This window comes from Schistocerca gregaria, chromosome 2, assembly GCF_023897955.1.
Source record: "Schistocerca gregaria isolate iqSchGreg1 chromosome 2, iqSchGreg1.2, whole genome shotgun sequence".
NCBI lineage: Eukaryota > Metazoa > Arthropoda > Insecta > Orthoptera > Acrididae > Schistocerca > Schistocerca gregaria.
In genome coordinates this window covers 413,613,185-413,637,042 of record NC_064921.1, presented here as the reverse complement: position 1 = coordinate 413,637,042, position 23,858 = coordinate 413,613,185, and the positions used below count along the sequence as shown (strand labels likewise).

At 39.7% G+C, this 23,858-nt stretch overlaps 1 protein-coding gene across 3 annotated transcripts in view; it reads left to right on the top strand.

The window, feature by feature from the left end:
* The window catches only part of LOC126323445 (telomerase reverse transcriptase-like), a 180,682-nt gene that overhangs the window by 25,284 nt on the left and 131,540 nt on the right, over nucleotides 1-23,858 (top strand). For all 3 annotated transcript variants that reach the window (XM_049994683.1, XM_049994684.1, XM_049994685.1), the window contains 2 exons: nucleotides 2,112-2,386; nucleotides 3,517-3,776. In XM_049994683.1, coding sequence (XP_049850640.1) covers nucleotides 2,112-2,386; nucleotides 3,517-3,776 — 535 coding nt within the window. The remainder of the gene's footprint in view (nucleotides 1-2,111; nucleotides 2,387-3,516; nucleotides 3,777-23,858) is intronic.

Here is a 23,858-nt window from a genome sequence, read left to right as displayed (position 1 = left end):
CTTTTGTTAACTATAACTTCCTGATGGAGAGCAGTTAAAGTTCACATTCAGCGACAGATCTTTTTTGGGGGGGTGGGGAGGGGGGGGGGGGTGATGCAAGGCCACAGTTTTCTGTAAAATAATAGAACTAAATATAAAATAATCGAACAGAATAGCTGAGATTAGACTAATAGTCTAATTCCACAATTTAAATCATTTACGAAAATGGTGCATGATAAGCACAGCACACATGGTGTGGAGAAAAAAAACATCTGACTTCCACTAGCATGTTAGCATTGCTACTGCAGAAATGACAGTGCTCCCTTCCAGCCTTCCACAAAGCTCCCTATGTGTGTATGTGTGTGTGCACAACACGCAAACACTGTGTAGCTGAACTGTAAAATGCACAGTTCTGTACAAAGTATTTTTTTTTTTTCAGAAAATAGGCATGCCTTAGGAATTATACAGGGTGTAGCAGTTTTGATTACAGATGTGCACATGCATCAGTGTGTTGGTTGCTGTTTGTTTGCATCAAAGTCTCTTCCCACAAACACATCACAAACTATATAATCTGATGTTTTCTGCATTGCAAAACTGCACCGTTAAGTGGACTACAGCTGTCAGTATAGACTAACTGTTTTGCATAAACATTTCCACACTTCTGTGCATGACTTGCTGCCAATGAGAAAATAAGCATTAATGGCTTGCACTTGCCACATGTACTTAGTGGTACTAAACAACCCAAAAATATACTACTTCCATTAGCTATAATTATTAGTGTGCCAATGAAGTAAATACTGGTATAGTGTTGTTCAGTACACTGTCCTCAGTGACCAATTGAAATATATGCTCTTATACCTGCTACACTCTGTGTATCGTAAAAATTTAAAGAAAAAATCAAAGTAAAAAGGACTCATTGTATTAAATGTTACTGATAATATCAAGTGGAAATGGGGGGGGGGGGGAAGGTTGCTGTTAACACAGTGCCTATACGGTAACTGTCGCTGTATTTAAGTAATGATTCAATCTGTATGTAGACCATATGTGAATGGAATGGGAAGAAGCCCTAATAACTTATACAATAGAATGTACTCTGTGTTATCCACTTCAGAGGCGGTTACAAAGTATAGATGTAGCTATAAATCTCTTTACTAACATACTTGCTGAATGGTTTCCACACTCTGCAGTCTGCACCAGGTATGTAATAAATATCATGATAATAAAAAAAAAGTGTGTTCCAGATTTAAAACTCATGAATTACACACAGTTAATAATGGTTGGCCTTGAAGTAGGACCCATCAGTGACTTCATTCATCTGCATTTGTTGCTTCTGTTTGTGTGCGTTTCCATGAGTCTGTGCTAGGGCTCCACAATTTTTGCCTTCTGGTAGAGAGAAAGAACGTACCTGTAATAAACTGCTTGCCCGCAGTCACTGATATGATTGATTTTAACGAAACTTACCACAGCATAAGATCACAGTTAGAGGTTGAGAAACATTTGTGTATAATAATGGCAGCCAAATAGTTCTTTAGCCAAAGGCCTTGCCACAGTGATACCACCGGTTTCCATCATATCACTGAAGTTAAGCGCTGTCAGGCTGGAGTAGCACTTGGATGGGTGACCATCCCATCTGCCAAGCACTGTTGGCAAGCGAGGTGCACTCAGCCATTGTGAGGCAAACTGAGGAGCTACTTGATTGAGTAGTAGCTGCTCCGGTCTCGTAAACTGACATACAGCTGGGAGAGTGGTGTGCTGACCACATGCCTCTCCATATCCGCATCCAGTGACACCTGTGGGCTGAGGATGATACAGTGGCCGGTGGGTACTGTTGGGCCTTCATAGTCTGTTCAGATGAAATTTAATTTTTGTTTAGTTTAAATAGTTCTTCACCAGTGCAAGCAGTATTTTTCTTTTTTCATCGAAATAATTGTAGTAATCCCTTCCTATTGTATGCTGGGCCATTCACATTACAATCCTTTGCACCTCACCCCAACCCACCCTCCATTCCACCCCCTCCTTCCTGGCCCCTACCATTACTTCACTCAAATATTTCCCAATTCCTCATGTACCTATTAGAAAGTGTGTGTGCTCTCTCGATTTTGTGTGACTAATTGTGATCATTTCATTTTTAGGTGGTAACATGGATAATGCAAGACTTCATTTTTATTTTATTCCGATCATACTTTTATAGTTTGGGTTATAACAAGAAATTAGTATTTTACACAAAGCCAGTGTGGAAAAAACTATCACAAAAGGCTGTCAAGCATCTCATTGATTCAGAGCAGTTTGAACCCATTTCTCCGAACCAGGCACAAATAATTAAAACCTCAGGAAAGAATGCACCATCAACAGCAAGAGCCGATTTTAGACCAAAATTTAGCTCTCTGAGGCCAATATTTCCTCTCAGGTAAGCGCCATTAAAACCTGTGATCAGTTGATGATAATTGCATTTATCAAGGAAAATATATTAAATCAAGTAATTTTGTTTTTTCACCCTTATATTCTTGTGTGTCTCTTTGCTTCACTCATAGTGAGCATCACAGCCCTCTTGCCCATATTTTGATCCAGTGCTAGGTATCCATTATATTATGGCTAAGTGTGTGAATCTGCTGTTTTACATTTTTGTATTACATGCTTGGAACATTGTGTTCATGAGTATGCTTACGGATATGTCACAGGCAGTCGAATCTAACTTTTCTCTCCAGCTTTTTCTTTTCTTTTTAATTAAAAAAAATCCAAAATCAACAAAATAACTCCTTTACATAACAGAAAGTGTGCCCTGATCTCATCCAGCAACTAAGTAACATATGGACAAATCATTCACTGCACTCTCATTAACATTGATTAATCTTCCATGTTTATGTGATGTCAGTGATAGACATAGTACGGCATCAAAGGGAGATTTGCCTGTAAAAAGTTCATTAGAAATGTGGCACTATGGTTTAGTTTTATTGCCTACCCCTCATATGTCCTGCATCTGCAACTTACGGAAACAATTAGGAAAGAATGAATCAGGTTGTGATTCATAATCAAAAGTGCCTGCATTCTTCTGACATTACAGAAAATGTCATGTGGCTCTCCTGTTTCTTTTATCCATTACAGAACTTTCCTGTTGAGTGGGATTTTGTGTTAGTTATCACTAAATGCTGTTTCTCTATTTTCTGTCTTGATTAATAATGACAGGTGCTAAGGGAAGTTGTTCATTGATGAAACACTGAATCCAGTGATCAGATAGAACTGGATTCAAAGGCACTAAGAGATGTACTTATTCACATGCATTTTCCTAAAATCAGAATTGTCCTCTACATCCACTTTCTAAGTTGGGTTTGTGATTTGTTTCTATGACCTCACTTTTAGCAACATGTGACACTGAAAGGAAAAGAAAAGAAAAGAGAGGATTTGAAATACAGTGCCAAATCAGATTATTTACTTCTATAAATTGCTGCTGTTTCAGATCATGAGAACATATATTTTTCCAGTTTCCACAATTCTTTCATAGTAATGTACATTACGACTTTAACAATGTTTTCTGTCTAGGTTTGACGATGGTCAGCTTGAAACTTTAAAGGAATCGCGTCTTCTCCTGCAGCAGTTATCAGATCAGTTTCATGAACTGAGCTTATTCCGTGGTGCAGACTTCAATCATAGCTGGAGCTTGTTGTACCATTACTGGAATTTGCAAGGGCGCAAGAAAATGTATTTTGTGAAAGCAGATATTTCAGATGCATTTGGTTCAATTCTCCACAGCAAAATGTTCTCTGTGCTAAGAAAACTACGAGACATCTACATTCCTGAGGGTAAGTTGACAATTTATGCCATCAAAAAAACTTTAGAAGGGCAATCTGAAATGATGGATTTGTTCACACTTCATTCTGTTTTAAGAAACATAATGATCAGTCATGTACTGTATTTCTGCTATGAAAACTTACTAGAAAGACTTACATGGTTTAAATATTATAATTCCCTTCTCAAAACAAACATGAGAACAAAGTGGTCCTATCAAAATTCTCTAGGGCACTCCTGATGACACCCTTGTCTCTGAACACCTGCTGTCCAGGAGTGATTTGTGGGTTCCATTACTTAAGAGACACTCACATATGGAGGAACCTATTCCTCAAGCTTGGACCTTCATTAACAGTTTGCAGAGAGGCACTGTGTCAAACATCTGTGTGGTGTTATGTGTCAATGATTTTTTAAACATGAAATTTAAAACTTCAGCTTACCATTTGCAGTCTTCTATTTCTACACCAGACTGGTCAATAACTTATGGAATAGAAGCCTTTCATCTGTTTAGTGATTTTACATAGGACCGGAATATTCTTGGGCCTCATCTAGATCTTTCACTAATGTATGACTGTGGAAGTTGTTGTATGCTCCATGCATCAGTCTTTTAATACCCATACAAATTTCTGCTAACTTTTCCTGATGACATTTCCATGTTCTTTTTTTATCTGAGAGGGCAACAATTTCTGCTACCTCAACATTTTTCTAATTTTGTTCTTAAACATTGGTGGGTCTTGTTTACCATAATTTGCTTACTCGACAGATACTTATCCACAGAGCGAGCAACAATTAGTCTAAACTTTGCCCAGAATTCCTCTATGTTCATCACATTGAAACTAAATAACATCTGTTCATTGTCTAAGTAGCACGATAATATCTACTTATATTCTCTTTCCTCCATAAACATTACTAACCTTCTTCATTAATTTTATAACTGTAGTTATCATTGTGGCTACAATAACATTATTATCACTGATCTCTGTCTCTTTCATGACACTGTCAATAAAGTCAGGCCTATTTCTAGCTGTAAGGTCTTAAACATTTGTATTGCCTGTGGGTTGTCAAACTAACTACACAATACAGTTTTTGGCTTCTGTTATTTGCCTTTCTGGCATTGCATTTTCTAAATATGCAGCATATCCGACCATTGGGAAAAAGTTTGTAGGTGATGTCCACATATTTTTACACAGCTGGTATTATTCAGATAATAGGAAAAGTGCACAGTTTACATTGACAACGTATAACTACTGTAAACACTACACCAGAGTCCATGTAGCTCCACAAAGAAAAATGATTTATCAAGAAGTTGCTGAAGGCACTTCTCTCCTGATACTCAATCTTGCTTTGTAGCTCATCCAGCTTCTGTCCTCAGGGTGTATACGACCTGAGCAACCGGGAGATCCGGGAAAAACTCGCCGAGTTTTTTCATCGGCGAGAAAACTGGGAAAAAACCGTGGAATTTTTTAGAATTCCCGGAATTTTTCATTGTTTTAGTTTTCAGCTAAATTTTTGTGATTTTGACTGGTAAGAACCAATACTCTAACAGAGGATATTACTGTATCCCACTATTGCAGAATAAAATAAAACTTAAATTGCAAAAGAAATGAACGCCTTATAGAACAACAAAACACAGTGCTCATACAAGCATCTGCCAACAGCAAAGTGTGTCAAGGCTTTAGGAAGACTATGCAATGCTTCCTAACAACAAATTGCCTCCGATGACTGTGACGTGACAACTGTTTAAATTAGATTCGTTTGAGCAGTTGCGGGCGGGCTCTTGCGCATGTGCAGTTGAGTAACGTATGAGTAGTACCTTCTTTCACTTCTGGTTACGGAACTGTGGCTGGGTGCCACAACATAATATTGCCTTGGTTCGGAAATATTGTAAATCCGGCGCTGATGCCCAGAAAAATCTGAGTTGTGGTGGGGAGATGGATCGTCTCCACTTGGCCTGTGTTCACACTCAGTGATTTTGTTGTTTCCTCTTAGTTTATTGCTCTCACTATAAATGAAAACAAATGGATTTTTGCAGCCAAGAGTTATCAAATGAATTAAAATACTTTCACACAATTATGGAAGGCTAAAGTATGTTATTAGTTTTAGATTTTATTTCCACCTTCCTGACAGTCAAGCATTAATCGCCTTGCAGAACAATGAAGTTATTTTTGTCGGTTAGCTAAAGAGATTTGGCTTTCATTAATCTTTTCTGTTTTATTTGAAATGAAGTGTTTAATTTCACACTATCGGCTAGTTTCAACTGTTCGCTGCATTTCAAGTGCACGTATGGCATTATGCCATAATAAAGAACCAAACATGAGATAATTCAGTACTGGTACTCCAAGAAAATTTACATACGAATCTGGACATATGAATGTGTATGTTAAGCCAATTATGCATTTTAGCATGGTTCACGAAATTCCGATGCTCTTAAAGTATCCTTTGATGTCTTGTTTCTTTTATGACATAATGTAAGATCTTTTAATGTTTTACACGTACGAACATATGGACTTCCTGCGTCATCGTAGCTGTGTAAGTGAGGTGATGCCTGTTATCTGGCGCTCTCTTCCAACTGCTGAAATGAACCTATTTCTAACAGGTCGCAGGAAAATATTTCGAATGGTAGTTTCAAAAGCGTTACATTCAAACCAAACTATGTGGGAGAATGTACGATGAGTTACTTAAATCACAAAATGTTTGACACTCATTTAAAAATCAGCTCTTTGAGGATGACCACTTAGAAGAATTTAAAGCCCAGAAGATCATCGTTATTAAAAATTTTACTGACACATTTATATAATGTATCTTAAAGTGTAACACACGCAAAAAAGATCAACATTGTATGTACAAGCTTAGCTTCTCTTCCAGCTTATTAATCTTAGAGACCAATATTATATGTGAATGCTATGTATATTAATTTAAACCAGTAACTTTTCTTATTTGTGTGTTCGCGCTACTTAAGAGTTATCTTGCTATTGGCTTACTACATCATGTGTCTGTGCTGTCATCAGCTGGCGAGATCACGTGACAATGAGCTGTGACTGGCTTACAAAAGCACCTCGCAGTCTCGATTTCAATGCTTTGGAAAGTGACATGCCATGTTTGGTGGAATACAAATTTATACCTTTGTAATACGGAAATATGCAGCGTACATGTTGCTGCACACCAAAGGTCTTTCAAAACGTCGGTATATAAAAACATAAACATTCAAAGAATTGATGAGTTTTACAGTGCCAAGGAAGAGTATACTGTCACTTAACACGGAAAAAGTGTATTTTCACCTGGGTGAAAGTGTATTTTTAACCGGGAAATCTGGGAATTTTTTTTCCTTGGCCACATATACACCCTGGTCCTGCATTTGTTAGGTCAATTTACCTATGGTTCACCCATATATTTCCTCTTCATATTTAGTATGCTACAGTCTGTTTCTATTCTCAAGTTTGGCACCCTGTCACCACTAGGGGCATTTGTTTTGTATTATATGCTCGGACTGTATCACCATTTGAGCCATATGTCCATGACACTTACCTAAAAATTTTTAATTCTTTTCCTCAGTGCACAATACCTGTTGATCTTCCTTCATATGAGATGACAGTAATGTTCTTGTTCACTGCAACAACAAAATTACACAGTGATGTCCAAAGTTATTAGCTCCTGCATGCACTCCTTCAGAATTTCTCAGGCTGGTTGCATCGTGTTAGCCTCATCTGTGATGTGCCATCCATCTGTAATGATCCATTTGTGTGTGCATTATACGGTCCCTATGGATTATAAACTTTGTCATCTTGCATTGGAAGCAGTTAGAGAACAGAGTGTCTACGACCTGGGAGATCCGGGAAAAACCCGGGAATTTTTTCATCCAGGAAAAACCCGGGCATCTTTTTGAGTTCCGGGAAATTTTCATTGTTTTAGTTTTCAGTTAAATTTTTGTGATTTTGACTGGTAAGAACCAATACCCTAACAAAAAATTTACTGTATCCCGCTTCTGCAGAATAATACTGCAGCAACAGAACATGAACGAGATAAAAAAAATTAAAATAAAACTTGTCGCAAAGAAAATGCGCGATATACAACAACAAAACACAGTGCTCATACAAGCGTCTGCCAACAGCAAAGTATGTAAAAGGCTTTAGGAAGACTGTGCAGTGCTTCTTAACAACAAATTGATTCCAATGAGTGTGACGTGACAGTTTTTTACATTAGATTCATTTTAATGCAAGATCTTTTAATGTTTCACACATACGAACATGCGGGCATCCTGCGTCATCGTAGTTGCGCAAGTGCAGTGACACCTGTTATCTGGCACCGTCTGGCAACTGCTGAAATGTACCTTTGTAATAGGTCACGGAAAAATATTGCAAATATTGCTTTGAAAAGCGTTACTTTCAAAGTAAATTTCCTTTGATGTAAGATAAACTATGTGAGAGAGTGTATGACGAATTTTGTAAATCACAGAGCGTTTGACTCTCATTTAAAAATAAACTCTTTTGGGACGACCATATGAAGAGTTTTGAGCCCAGAAGATCAGACAATTACGTCGTTATTAAAAAAATTTACTGGCACATTTACGTGATGTATGACGCGCAAAAAAGATCAACAGTATATGTGGAAGCTTAGCTTCTCTTGCAGCTTATTAGTCTTAGAGATCAATATTATATGTGATAGCTTTGCTTTTCTTGCAGCAACCATTGTACATTAATTTAAGCCATTAATTTTTCTTAATGTGTGTTCGCGCTACTTAAGAGTGATCTTGCCATTGACTGACTACATCACATGTCAAATACTGTCATCAGCTGGCGAGATCAGGTGACATGAGCTGTGACTGGCTTACAAAAGCGCATCGCAATCTCGATTTTAATGTTTCGGATAAGTAACATGCAGTGTTTGGTGGAATTCGAATTTATACCTTCGTAACACGGAAATATGCAGTGTATATGTTGCTGCACATCAAAGATCTTTCCAAAATGTGTGTTTTTCCCCCTGAGTTTCATTTTCTAAAGTGCCGGGAAATTCTACGCCTTTGTATAAGACCGTAAACCATAAAAGGATTGATAAGTGCCGAGAAAAAGTATACTGTCACATAAGATGGAAAAAGTGTATTTTCAACCGGGAAATCCGGGAATTATTTTTCCTTGTCCATGTAGACACCATGGAGAAGTACCATGGCCCATGTTATCTTGGCTTCAGGCTCTTTTCCCTCTGTTCTGATGCCAATGCCTGTACCACCCTCAAAAGTTACTTAAAAGACCAGTTGCTGCTGAATGATTTTAGACTCTTCTTCTTTGCAATATGTTGCTTCAGTTCCCATTACAATAAGTATATTGCATTTTTACAGTTGCTTACAACCCCAAGTTATATAAAATTAACCTTTTACAATGTCTCTCATATATCAGGGATGTCAACTAATGACTGACTTTTCTTCGTAGAGACATCAACAGCAAAGTCTCCAAATCCTGCAGGTTCCATGGGGCAAAGTGTATGTCCTTTCCAGGATGTAAGTCGCAAGGAATAACTGCTCACTGCAGCAAGTGCCGCAGTGCACCATAATGTTACCATCCACTGCCTCATTTCACAGATATACTGCATTCACCCCAGCAGACAGTATATGTACAATGGAAGCAAAAATTCTGCACTTAGAAGGTGGGTCACAAACATCTACCGTATTTACTCGAATCTAAGCCGCACTTTCTTTCCGGTTTTTGTAATCCAAAAAACTGCCTGCGGCTAAGAATTGAGTGCAAAGTAAGCGGAAGTTCTGAAAAACAAAGATAAATATTGGTGCCAAAACCTCTGCGTCAGTAAATAATTTTTTTAAAAAAGGTGGAAGGCGAGCTTTTTTCTCCGCCCTGAGTTTCGACCACTGCATTTTCATACATTATCCAACGAAGTAAATACAAATTCCGTATTGTTCATCTTTGAATGTAGCAGCCTTTCAATGTACTACGAAAATCCGACTGGCAAGACTGTTCGGGATGTTTGTCAATATGGCCAACTCTACGTTCGAATTTTTTCCTACCTGTGACAAGAGATGGTTGCTAATAGGAACTTTTATGAATTTTGAATCACATACAGTATTCTCGTCACCATAAGAATAATAGGAATATAAACATTTTGCCATGTATTCCTTCGAGTTTCCTGATATCTTATTTAAATCCTGTCTGCCTAATAAATTACGAAACTAGAGTGAGACAACAGAAAACGCGGAAGAATATACATATAATGTCATGTGATTCTGGAGTTTCTCCTGGCGTATTTGATACTCAAAATATCCACGGGTGTACTGCCAGTCTACAGTGTCCAACGGGCACAATATTTCGGCAATCATACATGTCGTCATCATCAGGTGAACTGACGGATTGAGCTCCTGTGAATGTGCCGGCATGGAGATCCGTATGCTATGGCTGCTCAGAGGGAGCTGGGTTCGGTCACGGTGGTGGCCGATTTAAATACCCTCCACCCGCGGCACGCTCCCTCCACTGTCCGCGCCACGGCCGCGTGGTGGAACAGATTGCGACAGCGTCTAAGATGATGTCGGTGTGATGGCTCTGTCCGCCATTGTTGTCACAAATATACGTTTGCTCAATTTACTCTTGATTAACCCAATCACTGGTTCCCAACCCTTGCTAAAATTATAGCCACAGTCACGGTTTATGAGGTCGACATTGGTGTGAATTTCGATGGCCTGTCTAACAATGCTGTCCCAGTATCTCGACGTCTGTACCAGAATCCTCATGCAATCATACTCCATAGCGTGATTTTCCAACAAACAATGTTCAGCGACCGCCGACTTGCTTGGATACATCAGTCGAGTGTGCCTCTGGTGTTCACGGCATTGATCCTTGACGGTACACATCGTCTGACCAATATACGACTTGCCACATTGACACGGAATCTGGTACACGCTGGCCTACCTCAAACCGAGGTCATGTCTGGCGCTCCCCACCAGTGCACTAGTTTTATTCGGAGGACAAAACACAGTTCCGACCCGGTCTTTCTTCAAAATGCGGGCAACTTTCCCCGAGAGTGCACCTGTATATGGGATAAACGTAGTGCCTACCTCCTCCCTTGTGATTTCATCCATCTCTACAGGTTGTGCTGTAGTGGTTGGGCATAGAGCACGTTGAATCTGCCACTCTGAGTACCCATTTTTTCGAAATACAGTTCTCAGATGTTCCAATTCCTGGGGTAGACTCTGCATCAGAGATAGTACGTGCCCTATGAACTAGAGTTTTAAGTACCCCATTCTTCTGTGAAGGGTGGTGGCAGCTGTCTGCGTGCAAATACAGATCAGTGTGCGTTGTCTTCCGATACACCCCATGACCTAGGGTGCCGCCAGCACGTCTCTTGACCAAGACTTCAAGGAACGGTAATTTACCCTCCGTTTCAGTCTCCATAGTGAATTTGATGTTGGGGTGAATGGACTTTAGATGTATAAGGAAGTCAAGGAGTTTATCCATACCAAGTGGCCAGATGACGAACGTGTCATCCACGTAACAGAAAAAGCAAGTAGGTTTCCATTCGGATGACGACAGGTCTTCCTCCTCGAAGTTCTCCATGTACAAATTTGCTACCACCAGTAAGAGTGAGCTACCCATGGCGACTCCCTCCATTTGTCCGTAGTATTCTCCATTAAAAAGAAAATACGTGGAAGTTAATACATGCCTAAGAAGTTCAGTGGTCTTCTTGTCAAACTTCTGGCTAATCAATTCTAGTGACTCTTGCAGGGGTACCCTCGTAAACAAGGAAACGACGTCAAAACTCGCCATGATATCTGACTCATCCAACCTGAAGCTATCAAGGCGTTTAACAAAACCCACGAAATCACAGATGTGATAAGGGCATTTACCCACATAAGCACTTAATATTCCCATCAGGTATTTGGCCAACAAATGTGTAGGTGCCCTGATGTTACTGACAATGGGGCGTAATGGTACCCCCACTTTGTGAACCTTTGGGAGTCCATATAGTCTAGGCAGTACCAGACCTTGGGGTAACAATTTCTTAGCATCACCCTCTGGTAAATCTGCGTCCTTGAGAAGTGACCTCGCCTAGTTCTTCACCTTCTTTGTAGGGTCAACGCTGATCTTCCGGTAGGAAACGTCATTTAGCAGGCTCTGCATCTTATCAGTGTAGTCCTTGTGTGAGACAACAACTGCAGCATTGCCTTTGTCAGCTAGTAAGACAACAGTTTCAGAGCGCTCCCTCAGATCACGAATGGCCGCCCTCTCTTTACTGGTGATATTTGACTTCATTGGCTTGGATTTCGTCAACGCACGACAAGTTTCACGAAGAATTTCCTCAGCTGATTCAGACGGAAGTCGAGCTGCAACCTGTTCAAAAACACTAATAATTTCTGCGACCGGAGTGAACTTGGGGTGGGAGAGAAGTTGAGACTTTTGTGTAAAACCGAGACTGCATCATCACTCAACACCATGCCACTCAAATTGATGACAGTCTTGCATGGAACCTGCAGAGTTGGTTTGTCAAGGAGACATGAGAACTTAGCTGTTTGACATCCCGTTGCCTTCTTATAGGCGGAATCAACACATTTCAATATCTAAAACTTCAGATTCTTCTTTTGACATCCCCATACTTGTTCTTTTTTGTCTTTGAGCACTTTTAATTCTATTTTTCAATGTAAACTTTGATATTACTATCAGGTCCAAAACTTTGTTATTTTATTTCCATCTATTTGCCAAAATCAGCCCATCATCCATGTAACAAGGCACTTTTGATAGTAGCTCAGTTCCTAGAACACCATCTAATATTCTGGTAAATGCTGATACAGAAATATTTTGACCAAACTATACTACACTACTTGCCATTAAAATTGCTACACCAAGAAGAAATGCAGATGATAAATAGGTATTCATTGGACAAATAAATGTATTATACTAGAACTGATAAGTGATTACTTTTTCATGCAGTTTGGGTGCATAGATCCTGAGAAATCAGTACCCAGAACAACCACCTCTGGTTGTAATAACGGTCTTGATATGCCTGGGCATTGAGTCAAACAGAGCTTGGATGGTGTGTACAGGTACAGCTGCCCGTGCAGCTTCAACACGATACCACAGTTCATCAAGAGTAGTGACTGGCGTATTGTGACGAGCCAGTTGCTCGGCCACCATTGACCAGAAATTTTCAGTTGGTGAGACATCTGGAGAATGTGCTGGCCAGGGCAGCAGTCGAACATTTTCTGTATCCAGAAAGGCTCGTGCAGGACCTGCAACATGCAGTCATGCATTATCCTGCTGAAATGTAGGGTTTCCCAGTGATCGAATGAAGGGTAGAGCCACGGGTCGTAACACATCTGCGAACAAGAGGTGATCGAGACGTGTAACCAATGGTACCCCATACCATCACGCCGGGTGATACTCCAGTATGGCAATGACAAATACACGCTTCCAATGTGCGTTCACCGCCATGTCGCCAAACACAGATGCGACCATCATGATGCTGTAAACAGAACCTGGATTCATCCGAGAAAATGACATTTTGCCATTCGTGTACCCAGGTTCGTTGTTGAGTACACCATCGCAGGTGCTCCTGTCTGTGATGCAGCGTCAAGGGTAACCGCAGCCATGGTCTCCAAGCTGATAGACCATGCTGTTGCAAATGTCGTCGAACTGTTCATGCAAATGGTTGTTGTCTTGCAAACGTCCCCATCTGTTGACTCAGGCATCAGACGTGGCTGCACAATCTGTTACAGCCATGGGGATAAGATGCCTGTCATCTCAACTGATAGTGATACAAAGCCATTGGGATGCAACACGGCATTCTTTATTACCCTCCTGAACCCACAGATTCCATATTCTGCTAACAGTCATTGGATCTCGACCAATGCGAGCAACAATGTCGCGATACGATAACCCGCAATCACGATAGGCTACAATCTGACCTTTATCAAAGTCGGAAACATGATGGTACACATTTCTCCTCCTTACACGAGGCATCACAACAACCTTTCAACAGGCAATGCCGGTCAACTGCTTTTTGTATATGAGAAATCGGTTGGAAACTTTCCTCATGTCAGCACGTTGTAGGTGTCGCCATCAATGCCAACCTTGTGTGAATGCTCTGAAAAGCTAATCATTTGCATATCACAGCATCTTCTTTCTGTCAGTTAAGTTTCGTATCTGTAGCACGTTATCTTCGTGGTGTAGCAATTTTATGGCCAGTAGTGTATATTGAAAAATCACCAACGCATGTAAACAAAAACTATATGTTCCCTTGTGTTCTTCAGTCAATGACATCTGCCAGGAACTGGCCATCAGATCAATACTACTCATAATCTGAATATTATTAAACTTTGGGCCAGCTCCTCTTATATTTCTAGTCTATCCATTTGTGATCTGTTATTTTGTTTATTGCTCTCTCATCCAGGGTCATTCGTACAGATCCATTGTCCTTTATGACTAATACTTATGGACTACAGTATAGACTTTATGATCTTTCAATGATTTTCCAATCCAACATCATTTAATTTCTTTATGTACCACTTCCCTCATAGTGACCATTAACTGTATCCTTTAGTACTTTTGCATGAACCTCACTCTGTTTCAATCCAACTTACATTTAATTTCTTTGCCTACCACTTCCCTCATAGTAATTATTAACTGTATGCTTTAGTACTTTAGCATGAACCTCACTCTCTGTATCCCTCAAGATCATACATCCCATGAACAACATTTCATATTCCTCTCTACCTATACTAATCTTAATTGCTCCTCTTTACAATCTACCTCAACACACGTCTCTGTTAACTAGTTCATCCCCAAAATTAATTGGACATACAGTCCAGAAATGCTAGTTTACATTCACATTAAACCTCCAATTTTTAGTATCAACTAGCAACATCACTTGGTTCTTTACTAACTTACTTTGAGCACCAATAGCTCCAATAATTCTCAACTCTTTTACTGGTTATTCTGGAATATCATTTCTCTCCTTTAACTTCAAATATAGTGCCTCATTTACCACACAAATATCACACCCTGAATCTAGAATAGCTAATACTTATGTACCATATAATTGTATCTTTAATGTGGTCTGATAATTTTCATTGACCTTCTTGTCTTCTTCAAATTTTAAGTTGCAGATAGACACAACAAAAAGACTGTTGTGCCTATCTGCGACTCAGCGTCTTAGCTGTATGGTGAGTAGCAACTTTCCTTTTCACAGTATTGTTACATTCCATCCTGGATTTTGTATTGTCAAATTTTAAATCTTTCTTAATGCATCCCACTTCTGATATCCCAAATAATTAACATTAGCTGGTCTTTGTTCCAAATCAGTTCTCAACTGGACCTCATCATACCTACTGACTAGTTCTCGTGCCTCGGCTAGCCATTTCCCTCCTGTCACCTGGCCTCATGCTTTCTGTGTCATATTTTGCCTCTCTTTGATACTGTCCATTATTACTGTCGAATCTTCCACAGTTCCATCCACCTCTTCACATAGCAGGTGGTCCCTTATAATTTTCCCGATTGTCTCTTTGTCCGTTATCTTGATTATTCTGTCTCCACGCACTATCTCCCCATCCTTCTCTGTGCTGACTAATGCAGAGCATGAATCCAGCTGTTTAAGAGCATGCAGTATACTACAATCAACATTATATTTCAGAATTCCTAATAATTTTTCTTCCACACTTACAGGCAATTTGACCAACGAAATAGAAATTAAAGTCCTTTTCTTCTGAGGATTATCAGAATATAAATTCCTTCGCCAATAATTTTAAAAGAACTTTTTATAACTTTGACACCCACCATCAACAAAATTGATTGCCATGAAAATTTCAGTGCATACAATATTTTGCGCAGTGTTTGGTCAATGTTAACGGTCTTGCCGCAGTGGTAACACAAGTTCCCATCAGTTAAATGCTGTCAGGTTAGGCTAGCACTTGGATGGGTGACTGTCCGGTCTGCTGAGCACTGTTGGCAAGTGGGGTGCACTCCGCCCTCATGAGGCAATCTGAGGAGTTACTTGATCGAGAAGTAGCGGCTCTGATCTTGTAAACTGACATATGGCCTGGAGAGCAATGTGCTGACCACACACCCCTCCATATCCGCATCCGGTGACACCTGTGGGCTGAGGATGACATGGCAGCCGGTCTGTACCATTGGGCCTCCAAGGCCAGTTTGGACGGAGTTTAGTTTAGTTTTGGTCAATATTGTTTAAGGAAAGCACTTATAAATTCATCATATGTTGAACAAGAGGAACACATTTTCACTCTCCATAAAAATTTTCCGCCTTCCAATCTTTTAATGACACATCCAGTTTTATTTCTATCATTGCATGCCTTAAGTACTGGATTCTCAAATTTGGTATAAATACAACAGAATGAACTAAACTCCTTATTGCAAACTGATGGGACTTGCATTCCCCCAAAAGGCAGTCATCGATTACATTACAGCTTCCTATTCCAATCCAATTCCTTTGCTGCATATACCAAGCCTGTAACCATTCTCTAATGCCATTTTCTTCTAGAGCACCATATTCATTTAATTTGTGCTTATTCATCATCATTCATTCATTCATGTGATCAGGCCCAGTGGATCACGTGCCACCACAGTTAGAGCTTTCCATCCGTTTCTGTCTTCTGTTATCTGTCTCCAGTTTTCCATAACTCCCAGGTCTTCTCTTACTCCATCGATCCATCTCTTTCTAGGTCTTCCCACTGGTCTGCTGTTGCCTCCATTCTAACTACATGTCCAGACCATTGCAGTCTTTTGCTTCTCATCACTCCCAAGATGGTAGGCTCCTTGTACAGCTCTTCTGGTTCTGTGTTATGGCGCCTTCTCCATTTTCCAGTAGTTTGATCTCAGACTGGTCCAAATAGTTTCCTGATTACCTTCCTTTCAAATGTAAGCAGTCGGTTAAGGTCTTGTTTTTGAGTGCTCATGGTTTGATAACCATAAAGACCTATTGGCATTATTAATGTCTTATACAACCATAGCTTTAGTTGTTGAGACACTTTTACATTTTAATATAGGGTCTAGAGATTGATAGCATCTGTTTCCCGCCTGCCACCATGCTTTTATTTCTGCTTCATTTGATGTTACTTCTGTAAAAATTGATCAAAGATATTTGAACTTTTTCACATGTTTATACCTGGTGTTCTTCACAATTAAATCTTGAGAGTTTTGGATCTTTCTTCCTCTGGCCATATGCTCAGTCTTTTCAGAGCTAATTTGTAGACCAATCCTAGCTGCTAATAACTCCAAGGTCTGGATACTTCTTTTCAGATTGTCTTGTGGGCATGCTAATAGTGCATTGTCGTCTGCACAGGCCAGATATGTAATGTGTTCATTTCCAATTTGAATTCCCTGGAAGTTTTCTTTGTTGAAATCTCACATTACCTTCTAAAGCGCTGGGTTGAAGAGGACAGGTGATAGCCCATCTCCTCGGTGTAATCCATTTACTACTTGGAACTTTCTGTCATTTTACTGCCTACCTTAACCTTAAAGTTTTGTGTCATTTAGGCACACCTGTACCAGTCTGACCAATTTCTTTGGTATACCAAACTCTGTCATAGTTCTAATCAGGCTAGGTCTATGTATACTGTCGTAAACCTTCTTGAAATCTGGTCCATGGTTGATCGTCCTACTTGAAAACCTCCTTGGTATTCTCCAATTATGTCTGCGGCTAGAGGTTTTATTCTTTCTAATAGGCAGTTGGAGAAGATCTTATAACAGGTGTTGAGTAGCGCTATGCCCCTATAGTTGTCACATACTGATTTGCCTTTCTTTTTATATATGTGGAATATCACAGCTACCTTCCATTTCCCCGGTATTTTGTGTTTTACCCAAATTTGCTTGATTAGCTTGTGGATTTTGAAACAAAGGATTTCGTCTCCAGCCTTGAGAAGTTCAACAGGAATTCCATCCTCTCCTGGTCTTTTACCATTCATAAGGTTTTTTAATCTGGTTCCTTATCTCTTCGATGGTGGGTGGAGGATATTCTGGGTCTACTGTTACTGGGTCATCAAACTTGAGTAATTTGGTTGGTTCATCAGAGTTTAGTAATTCTCTGACGTATTCCACCCATCTTCTCCCAATTTTTCGTTCTTTTGTTAACTTTCTTTCATTGGCATCTTTTATGAATTTACATTGATGGTATGTCCCTCCTTTAAAACTTTTCACTTTTCTGTAAAGTTCTTTATACCTATTTCCATGAAAGTCTTGTTGAGCTTCCTCCAGGGTGCTTTTTACATATTTTTCTCTTTGTTGTCCTCAATGTGGCATTTGTCTGCCATCGTATTTCTCCGAATTTTGATTTTCTTCTTCCTGCATATTTGTATCCACAGTAATTTGGTATGTTGTCTCTCCCTGATAGCTTCCTCACACTCCTCATTGAATCACACTCTTTTTTCCCTTAGTTTGCTTTGGGATTACTTCTTGGGCTGTTTCTTTAATGGTCTCTGCACTTGCCTTCCACTTTTGATCTACCACAGTATCTCCTTCCTCTTCATTCAAAGCCTCAAAACAGTTTGTCAGTGCTATCTTGAAAGTTCTTCTTATATTACCTTTAATCAGACTTTCCCGGTCATATCGAATGACTCTTTGACTTCTTCTGTACTTCCTGGCTCTCCATATTTTTTTCATCCTTCCCCTGACAAGGAAGTGGTCTGATCCACATTCTGCACCTCTTACTGTTTTGACATTTTGTATCCATTTCTTTATTCTCGTCTCTAGAATTAGGTGGTCAATTTGGTTTACTGCCTTCCCATCCTGCGACAACCAGGTTCCTTTATATATTCCCTTCCTGTCGAAATATTATGAAGAAGCCTTTTGCAGTCACAAAGCTAACCAGCCTAGTGCTGTTATCACTGCTCACATCATGTAAACTGTGCTTGGTCTCCATGAAGGCTGCTTCTTTCCCTATTTTTGCATTAAAATCTCCAAGGATGATTTCGTAATGTTCACTTGGTACAGTGTTTAAAACCATTTCTAATTCCTCATAGAAAATATCTTTTTTTGATGTCATTGTTTTCTTTGGTTGGGGCATGACAATTTATATATGTGAGTTTGTGTTTTCCTGTCTATGGTTAGGAATGAGATTCTGGGGTTGATTGATTTAAAATGTTTGAGAGTGGTACAGAGTGATTTCTTCACTACAAAACCAGTTCCTAGAAGTGGGGTTTGCTTCTGGGGCTCCATGGAATATGACATAGTTTTTCATTACTGTAGTTCTGGTTTCTGTCCACCTTCTCTCTTGCGGAGCCAGTAGACCTATTTGATACTTATCTGCTTCGCTTACGATGCATTTTGCTGCCCCAGGTTGGTATAGGCTTTTGACATTCCAGGTCCCTAATTGTATTTCCTTCCGTAGTCGTTGTTCTTGTGTAGGTCATTTTACAGAGATCAGTCCTATCTGAGGTTCTTCTGTGATGCTCCTACGGGTGATTGTTTTTTCCAGGACGTGTTGGTAACCTGTTGCCAACCGCAACAAGGAAGACCAGGATTTTTCATTCGGGGTTTTCTCCCATAGAAAGATTGGCTTCTCCATGCCTGTAGAGGCCTTTCTACCCTTTTGTAAATATACCAGGGAATGACAAGAAAAGGAGATGGTAAGGAGAGGTTTGGGATAGGAAAGAGGAGTGATAGCTCATTGTGGGATACACTTTGTCTGGCTCCTCTCCTTTGGTCTGTCTGGCTTGGGTGACCCTGCTACTGGTGGCATAGCCCTCCAGATCTGGAGCATGCAAACCTCCTTGCCCACACGGACAGTGCTACGTTAAGGCGGTATCCCCTGAGGAGGAATTTGTGCTTTTAACATTTCTAGTTACAGATTTTTCAGTTTCTATTATATTTTCAATTACTTCACCTGCTCTGTTATGACACTGGGATTTGACATTACATATTTCATGGGTATTATTTGCTTCTTAGGGTTCTGTGTCTTGATCGGTAAAAACAGAACCCTTATAGCTTCCAAGGCGCTGGAGTCAAAAGAAATAGCCCAAGTCAAATATTTTGATACTCACAAATCACTCATCAAAACTTTTTGGCCTTCTATCAAAGAATTTGGCAACAAGTAAGGTTTTGCAGTGCAAGCAAAGAAAAAAAATATCTGAAAACTGTAAATTTGTATTTGTAATTATATCACCCGAATTCTCTCTCTCCCTCTCTCACCCCTCCCCCCCCCCCCCCCTCTCTCTCTCTCTCTCTCTCTCTCTCTCTCTCTCTCTCTCTCTCTCTCTCTCTCTCTCTCTCTCTCTCTCTCTCTTCTCTCTGTTCATCTGTCTGTTAAAGACCCTTTTTTCTCAGGAGCTGGTAGACTTAACAAGTTGAAATTGTCACATACTATGGTCTATAGGCACTTGGCAGTGTAATAAAAGTAAGCTTCTAAGTCAATGCAACTAAAAGCTACAGCCATTGGGTCACATATTTTGATTCTTGCAAAGTCACTCATCAAAACTTATAGGATATTATTCATTCATCTAAAGTGATGAAATTTGGGAAGAAGTAATAAAGGTTTCACAGTACAAGTTAAGGAAAAAGTCCAAAAATTGTTAATTTTTAAGTACGTCACATGAAAAAAATGTTTCTTTTGTCATTTGTTGTCCAACATCAAAATGAAATCAGTAGTTCTGCATTAAGGCTGACTGAGTGTCTGTGGTAAAGTCAAACATCCGGCAAGGAATGTCATAAGTGCACAATTCAAAATTTATCCATCATCAGATGTCCAGGAGCAATGACTGCAGCTAGATATGCTGTTTCAAGTTGTATGTGGAGGGAAAGAAATTACAGACTGGTCTATTGATGTTAAACATCAACAGGTGAAAATGGAGGAGATTCTTGATTTCTGGAATGGATGAACTGTATGTATACATAATTAAATTTATACGGAAGCCTTATTTTGCAATCCCTACTCACATCTGGCCAATTTTCTCTATTTATTTGCATGATTCTAGCATTGAAATGTGTTACGTTGTTATGACAACACTGAGCAGTATTATGTGATTTTTTTTCTTACTTGAGCAACACAAAATGTTAGTTCACTAATTTGATCACTATGTTCCTTGATTTTATTTTCGTTGAAGCTAAACCTTTCTAACAATTCCGCTTCTGTTTTCCCCAATGAATTGTTCAGCTGATGAGTTGTGGTGTTTGTTTTTTGATCTTCTGTGTTAAAGATCTCCTTTGTGCCTTTCATTCCAGTCTGAAATTTAGACAATTCAGCCCTAAATTCCTTCTTTTAATTCCTCACAAGATATGGTCAGCTGATCAAATCGCTCGTCAATTTTGTTTGACATATCCTTTCCATTTTGTCTTAATTCACCATTAGTTTCATCAATCTTCCTACCAAAAATTTCATTAGACTCAGTAATTCTCCTAGGCAAACTCATATTATTCCTACGATTTGCTTTTGACACATGCGTTAGTGTATACATTAAAGTCTGAAGACTACGCTCATCTGGTGTTCCAGTGCTAACCTCATCATCATTGCTTGATAATTCTGTTGCTTCAATCTGAATTACACTGCACAGTTTCTTGCTCCCCTATTACTCCAATAGTATCATGATATGCTACATCATGATATTTATTCAGTGGTAGTAAATTACAATCATTATTACTAATTAACTCATCAGTATTGTTTTCAACACTATGAACATCTGCCTGGATAGTAAGAGCTCAAAACTGGTCATGATAATTAAAGAAATTTACAACTGGAGCTGATTTTCAACCTCTAATAACATGCTCAGTTGCAGATGTTCTTCCAATAGGATTGTTTATATTAACTAATTCATTATTATTCTCTCCATTACTCTCAACATTCACTTGAGTGATGGCTTCATTATTCATATTTACATAAGCAGAAGCTGTGTTGCTCTATTACTGTCTCACAAAGTGAAACAATTTTAAAATGCAACACTCCTATGTTAATATTCCTTAAAATTATAATAAAAGTGCCTTTCTCTAATAATAGTGTAAGCACAACTTTTAGAACAACAATTGCAAAATCAAGCATCGCCTCCATAACCTCCCAGACTTGAGTCCATGTGCACTGAAAACCACAACCCTGGTGAGATCCCTACCAGACACTTGTAACCGTTGCCACCAATGTTCAGACATGCTATCTCTGCTGCCGCACTGTATGGACATGCCCTGTTTACTAGGAAGTTGCATTACCCACTGCACCACCTGGACACAGTGTTTATGTCTGAAAGAACAGACGCCTTCCTTTCATATAAATGTATCTTCTCGATGGCCAATGAATCCACAACTGTGAGTGCAGTCGTTTGACCTCCAGTGGGAATCGTCAGATCAGCGAGCATGGAGGACATGGACAGAGACTGCGGATAGGTGGCTGTAGGTGGGAGTGTGAGGTGGTTGGGAAGCGTGCCGTGATAGTCTGTGCCTTTGCAATAAACACTGTGTCCAGATGTCACAGTGGTTAACGCAACTGTCCAGTGAGCAGATCCCAGGTTCAAGTCTTGGTCTGGCACACATTTTCACTCATTACTGTCAATACCACATGAAGTCCTGATGGATCTGATATCACCAGTTCCTTCCTTTTCCTTTCCTTTCCCCTCCCTCCACCTTCAATTTATATAATATGTACAGCCCCTGAAACTTCTGGGTTGTGTATGTTCTTTGACAATGAGCAGTGGGCCATTGCAGTCAATGAAAATGTTCATTGTGGCATTCCCAGATCTGGTGTGCACAGTAGAGTGCTGCAGCGCTCAATGTTTGACCGGTCACAGCTCGTCTGTCGATGGGGGGACCGAGCAGATTGTGTCTGGCCCCATATGACTCGGCTCGGTCACTTACTTGCCCCATGTCTGTTGTCTGGATTCCGGACACGCGGATAACCGAGCATGACTGGTCACCACTGACGTCTCACCTCGCCACGCCCTGGCTTGATGCAGTGCACTGTACAAATTTAATGCCTCTCTGCCTGTCTCTCTCTCTCTCTCTCTCTCTCTCTCTCTCTCTCTCTCTCTCTCTCTCACACACACACACACACACACACACACACACACACACACACACACACACACACACACACAATGTCTCTCTATCTTTTAATACAAAAGTAATGTTTCCAAGAACGAGTACGTGACACAGCTAAATTCATAAAGCACTTGGAAAGTAAAATGATATTTCAATACAATCGCGGATATGAGACGTAGCAATTTTATGTCTGGAAGTGATTACAGTCTTCTCACAAACGAAAGTCAGGGCTCGACTTTTAATCCTTTGTACTCCCTCTTAAAAAAATACATATCTGTTAGTACACATCAATTACGCTAGTTAATTATAAATCTATCGCGTATCATAATGAAACAGTGCTTTTAACTGCAGTAATTACTCTCCTGACAGTCAGTGTAATTGACACTGCAAATTTGTTGCAGTTTGTGAAACCAAAGAACTAACTGGATTGTCGGTTCTTTTTGCCTTCTAATTCATCTGAGGCCTCTGTAAATGGTATCAGAAAATGCACAATTTTTCCTGCAAGCTCATTATCATATCCTTGCAATCTGTAAGCAGAGTCCTTTTCTGTCAGCAAAGCAGCAACTTCGTTATACTGAGTGTGTAAGGATTCAAGCATAGCGTACAAGCTGTTCCAGCGTGTGCAGGCCCCTTGTTTCAACAATGATTTCAAAGGTGAGCAGAGGCCACGTTTCTTAATGTACCTTACAATGCATTTTGCAGTATTTATTGTTGATGCGGTGTTCGGGGCATGATTTAACAAGAAGTTATCTTCATCGAAAGTATGGCTAAGTGCTGTGTTTATACAATGAGCAGCACAAGGAATACTTTTGTGATTTTCCAAAGCCTTTATTACATTAGCAACCTGGTCAGAGACGAAAATAAAACTGTGCAACATGTGCGGCGAAATGTCCCAATCAGCCATCCTCTCTTCAGTTTATTTCATAATATTTACTCCCATCTTCTTAACGTCAGGGAATTTTGTTGTAAATAAAACATTATTTACAAGAGACCAATATGTGTTAATGTAATATTCTTTGACATGTCTACTTATAGTAGAGGGATGTGGCATGACATCTGCCACGTAACTTCTCCATAATGCGCACCTAGATGTATTAATCCTTGGTCTAGTTCTCTGAAACCTTTCCTGGAAACAGCATT